Source organism: Drosophila ananassae, chromosome 3L (genome assembly GCF_017639315.1).
Source record: "Drosophila ananassae strain 14024-0371.13 chromosome 3L, ASM1763931v2, whole genome shotgun sequence".
Lineage (NCBI taxonomy): Eukaryota > Metazoa > Arthropoda > Insecta > Diptera > Drosophilidae > Drosophila > Drosophila ananassae.
In genome coordinates this window covers 10,428,287-10,433,449 of record NC_057929.1, presented here as the reverse complement: position 1 = coordinate 10,433,449, position 5,163 = coordinate 10,428,287, and the positions used below count along the sequence as shown (strand labels likewise).

Sequence of the window (5,163 nt, the reverse complement as noted above, 5' to 3'; positions counted from 1 at the left end):
TGGCTCAGAAACCGCCCTGCCTGCACTTTATGCTTTTGATAAATCATTTGAGTTACCACGACTTTTCCACGAAGGTGCTTGGAACAATGTCTCAGCTTATAAATCTTGTTTGGTCTATCGCGAGATGTATGCGAGGGGCACACGTGGAGCCAGAGTTTCTCCTTTGTCTCCTCGAGCTCTGAGTTTGTGGGTACTTTTTGATAAATACGCGGCTGACTCTTTTGGCAGCCGGTCCGGTCCACTCCCCAGGAACTTTTCCCGAATGATACCACTTGGTCCTTGGCAGCTCCGCAGATTGGCATGAAAAATGGAAAACGGTACGAGAATCCGGGAATATGCACGCGTCGACTGCGTGCCAAGCTAATTAAATGGAAATCAATTTCTCAGCCATAACGACGCTGCTTAGCTGTATAAACCATTGAACATACATACATATACACTCATTTATAAATATTTTTTTGAATGGTCGATAGCAATGTTAAATCGATATACAAATGCGGGAAGGTGATAACTGAATTCATGGAAATTCGTGGGTTTTTTACCCCAAATGACCTTAGCCAAGACCAAAATAGTTATCAGCCGTGGTTCTATCAGTTCTGGGAACTAGATTCTAGTTCTCGGAATAAACGAAACTGAGACCACTGATTTATGGGGTTGTAATCGGTAGATTAAGATCCATCTTTAAGTAGCTCTTCAAAGAGATGGAGTAAATCACCCCGCTTCTTGTCTGGGTGGGATTTATTAGCGCCGTGATTCAGAAAATCCAAAATAGGCTCTTATATCATATATGAGAATGCAGATAAAAAAGTGAAGACTGTCAGACTTTGAGACCCCAAGGGGAGTGTGCCGGTTTATCAGGTAACATGGTCGTTGATTGGAGTTTCATTTAACTTGGCAACCACTTATCTTAGCCCTCTTCGGCTGGAGATGAGTTTTAGCCAAAAAGCTAATTATAAGAACATTTTGTATGTCTGCATGGTTCTTTTCTTGGCTCTATCTTATCATAGTGCATTGCCAATTAGTGCAAGGCCAGAAGAATCTTCCCTTTCGGAGGCTGCTATATAAAAAGAGGCTGACTCTTGCCAGAATCATTAATTCAATAGTAATTGGAGAACACTCACTTAGATATTCGAAGATGCAGCTTTTCACACAAACCCTCATTTTGGCCGTGGCCCTTGTCAGCGTAAGTTTACTTAAGGCTTGAAAAGATGACACATTTTTTATAGTCTGCAGTTTTGGCAGAACTATGATAAGCAAACATTTTATCACAGATATGCATTGAATGTTTTATAATTAAAGTTTTACTCACACCCCGAGGTATACAAAGTATAAGTTGCAAAAAGATAATAAACAAAACTCATTTTTTTCAAGATAAGAAAAAGTACTATAAAAATGTATTGTAAAAGAAATTTTTAAATTTCAGGTCAGCGCTGTTCCCAACTTTGGTGCCGATTTGAGCCTTTTCCGTATGGTTATGGGTGAAGTCGAGTCCCGAGTCCTGACGCCCGCTGCCCAGACCTGTGCCAACACCTACCTGAACGCCACCCAGAAGAATGGAGACAAGCTGGCCAATGCCACCAATCTCTGTGAAGAGGCCGCCAATCGCACCACCGTCGCTAACAGCCAACAAAGCAATGCCACAGTCAGCCTGATCCGCACCCAGCTTCTCACCCTGGAGAAGAATTTGGAGCTGTGCCGCAACGAGACCGATTCGGCAAGGTTCCTCAACTGCACCACTGCAACTGTGAGTTTTTGTTTATGACACAATACACTTGGCCACTAATTACCTACCTCCTCATTTTAGTTCGATAAGAACCTCCAGCTTTTGGACACCTCGAACTCGCAGGCTTACCAAACCCAGACCCTGTTTGTGGCCAACTCCACCCAGGTGGCTGCTGCCAGGACCAACTGCATTAGCGCTGCTGTCAGCGAGGCAAAGGTGGCTGCCATTCAGTCTGCCAATGATTATGACAACTGTGTGGCCAAAATCCCGGCCCAGCGGGACATTCCTCACGAACAAATTAAGCCTGTTCAGGAGCAGATTGTCCAGGAGCCTGTCCAGATGGAGCCTATCCAGGAGGAGCATATTCCCCACCAGCAGCCTATTATCTAAAAAGGAAATTTTAATCCAATAAACACGGTTCGCTGTAATCATGATTAGTCATTGTGTTTTTCCTAATAGATAGGGACAATAGATTGTTTTTTTTTTGTTACATCGAAAACCCTCCTTGGCCATAAATTACTAGAATTTCCCAACCCCTTTAGACTTCTTAGTCATTCCGCTTGGGGCTTCCTGCCACTTCACTCCCAGTTCCGTGTTATAATCATAGTGACGGCACTTCGACCACTCATTGTTATCACAATTATACTGCTTAAGACTTATCACCTGCCCAACGCACCATGGTCTGATTGTGTCTGGGCCCAAAACAATTATAGATAAATTCAATTAATGAATACAAAATAAAAAAAAAATAAAATATATCAAATTCGAAGCGCTTTAAAATGGTCACCTGCCATTGAAATCGAACAGAAACGAACCGAACCCCCAAGATGGAGGTTCTCTGCAAAATTTTATTAGTGTGCTCACTGCTAGTCAGTGCCCAGGTAAATATTCAGGGCCTTTCCATTTTTGATCGTATTATATAACACCGCAGATATTTTAAGGCTTTCCAGGCCATCGAACCAGCCAAGGGCTCCAAAAAGCTCCAATGGCAATCCATGCTCTTCGATGCTCTGACTGGAAATCTTCCGGAAGCCCAGACTTATGAGAATGCCAGCTTGGAGGACTGCACTTCCCTGTATACAGTCGAAAATATTGAGATTCTGTTGACGGCTGGATACAAGATCCGCCACTGCGCCAATCTTGATTCCAAGGATATCCGACGTTATCTTGAGAGCAACGACTTCCTCTACACCAAAGCCATCTTCGAGGGAGAGCTCTTCAGCTGTTTGCTTCTGGATTCGCGTCAACAGACCCGTGAATGTTACGCAGAGACGGTATGTATTTGATTTGAAATATACTTTTAGTTCTCATGGTATGTAATATGATCTTTGCAGATCCAAAACCTGCTTGATTCTGTGCGTCCCAGCCAGCGCGACTACCGCCGCAAGTGGGCTTGTTACCTGCGTGAAGTCGAAAAGGCGGTCTTGAGACTGGATGCCGCAGAAAAAAGTCTGGCCAGTTGCCTTGCCCAGCCCGGTCCGCCCCAGAACAGCACCTTGCCACCAAACGCCAACACCACCACCGATGGTCCGGGATGGGGCACCACTCAGTGGCCCAATACGAACACCACTCCCAACTTCACCATAACCACCACCGAGCCAAACTGGGGAAACTCGACCCAGGGACCTAGCTTGAACTCTACCGAAGGACCATGGTGGGGCAACAACTCTACCTCTGGACCCAACTGGAACACCACTGAAGGACCATGGTGGGGCAACAACTCTACCGAAGGACCTTGGTGGGGCAACAACTCTACCGAAGGACCATGGTGGGGCAACAACTTTACCTCTGGACCCAACTGGAACACCACTGAAGGACCATGGTGGGGCAACAACTCTACTGAAGGACCTTGGTGGGGAAATAACTCGACGGAAGGACCTTGGTGGGGCAACAACTCTACCTCTGGACCCAACTGGAACACTACCGAAGGACCGTGGTGGGGAAATAACTCAACACAAGGACCTTGGTGGGGCAACAACTCCACCGAAGGACCCTGGTGGGGCAACAATTCTACCTCTGCACCCAACTGGAACACCACAGAAGGACCGTGGTGGGGAAATAACTCTACCGAAGGTCCTTGGTGGGGCAACAACTCTACCTCTGGACCCAACTGGAACACCACCGAAGGACCATGGTGGGGAAACAATTCTACCTCTGGACCCAACTGGAACACCACTGAAGGACCGTGGTGGGGAAATAACTCGACGGAAGGACCCTGGTGGGGCAACAACTCTACCTCTGGACCCAACTGGAACACCACTGAAGGACCATGGTGGGGAAACAATTCTACCTCTGGACCCAACTGGAACATCACCGAAGGACCGTGGTGGGGAAACAACTCGACGGAAGGACCCTGGTGGGGCAACAACTCTACCTCTGGACCCAACTGGAACACCACCGAAGGACCATGGTGGGGAAACAATTCTACCTCTGGACCCAACTGGAACACCACAGAAGGACCCTGGTGGGGCAACAACTCTACCGAAGGACCCTGGTGGGGCAACAACTCTACCGAAGGACCCTGGTGGGGCAACAACTCTACTTCTGGACCCAACTGGAACACCACTGAAGGACCATGGTGGGGAAACAACTCTACACAAGGTCCTTGGTGGGGCAACAGAACCTCTGGACCCAACTGGAACACCACCGAAGGACCTTGGTGGGGAAATAACTCAACGGAAGGTCCCTGGTGGGGAAACAACTCGACTGAAGGTCCTTGGTGGGGCAACAGCACCTCTGGACCCAACTTCAATTCCACCACTGGTCGTCCTAATTTTAACTCAACCGAAGGACCATGGTGGAACAACACCACTCCCAGCTGGAACTCTACCACTTTAGGCCCGAACTTCAACACCACAGAAGGACCTTGGCTAGGAAACTCTACCCAAGGACCCAACTGGAACAGCACTCAGGCCCCCGGCTGGAACACCACCACCGTTGGGAGTCCAACCACCACAGAAGGAAACTGGTTCGATCGCCTCATGGGAGATATCCGAAACATCTTTTAAGTCCAGAGAGTTTCATTGAGCCAAAATCCGAGCGCTAGTAGTATAAGCTTCTGGCTGTCCAATAAATAAAGTAATGTCGCATTGAAAAGCCTTTGTGATTAGGCTCTAGTGGGTGGCCAATCGATGCGGGCCGGGGCAGTTGGCAAGTTGATAAGCCAAAGGCTCCGACGGGAAGAAAGCGAACCGCAAATTAGACAGGACCACAGCCACCCATCGAGGGCTACCCGCTTGGGGAACGGACTGATTAAGATTTATTAGCCAGCTGCTGAGACCACGTGTCGTGGACGGCTGGGGAAAATGATGGATTTCAGTGAGACGTCAGCAAAATATTTCCAATACTCTGAGCGTGGCCTTGAGCTTTGGACGGGGCCCTTCACAGAATGCCTTTCCCTTTTTTTTCTGTTGTGCCAAAAACCCGCATACATAACGAGC

At 47.7% G+C, this 5,163-nt stretch overlaps 2 protein-coding genes across 2 annotated transcripts; both read left to right on the top strand.

Annotated features, from left to right (window-relative positions):
- Positions 1 to 1,088: 1,088 nt before the first annotated feature.
- Positions 1,089 to 2,157, top strand: LOC6494549. Its single transcript, XM_001960089.4, has 3 exons — positions 1,089 to 1,183; positions 1,424 to 1,744; positions 1,805 to 2,157. Exons 1-3 carry the CDS (start codon positions 1,136 to 1,138, stop codon positions 2,111 to 2,113), a joined length of 678 nt encoding a protein of 225 aa, XP_001960125.1. The 5' UTR covers positions 1,089 to 1,135; the 3' UTR covers positions 2,114 to 2,157.
- A 253-nt stretch (positions 2,158 to 2,410) lies between these two features.
- Positions 2,411 to 4,819, top strand: LOC6494550 (fibrinogen alpha-1 chain). Its single transcript, XM_001960088.4, has 3 exons — positions 2,411 to 2,604; positions 2,665 to 2,997; positions 3,058 to 4,819. Exons 1-3 carry the CDS (start codon positions 2,551 to 2,553, stop codon positions 4,729 to 4,731), a joined length of 2,061 nt encoding a protein of 686 aa, XP_001960124.4. The 5' UTR covers positions 2,411 to 2,550; the 3' UTR covers positions 4,732 to 4,819.
- Positions 4,820 to 5,163: the final 344 nt, after the last annotated feature.

Excerpts from the sequence above, each read along its gene's own strand:
- LOC6494549 (XM_001960089.4), top strand. The coding sequence starts at position 1,136 with ATGCAGCTTTTCACACAAACCCTCATTTTGGCCGTGGCCCTTGTCAGC. Across the intron at positions 1,184-1,423 it reads TGGCCGTGGCCCTTGTCAGC|GTCAGCGCTGTTCCCAACTT; the intron begins GTAAGTTTACTT and ends TTTAAATTTCAG. Across the intron at positions 1,745-1,804 it reads TCAACTGCACCACTGCAACT|TTCGATAAGAACCTCCAGCT; the intron begins GTGAGTTTTTGT and ends TCCTCATTTTAG.
- LOC6494550 (XM_001960088.4), top strand. The coding sequence starts at position 2,551 with ATGGAGGTTCTCTGCAAAATTTTATTAGTGTGCTCACTGCTAGTCAGT. Across the intron at positions 2,605-2,664 it reads CACTGCTAGTCAGTGCCCAG|GCTTTCCAGGCCATCGAACC; the intron begins GTAAATATTCAG and ends AGATATTTTAAG. Across the intron at positions 2,998-3,057 it reads GTGAATGTTACGCAGAGACG|ATCCAAAACCTGCTTGATTC; the intron begins GTATGTATTTGA and ends TGATCTTTGCAG.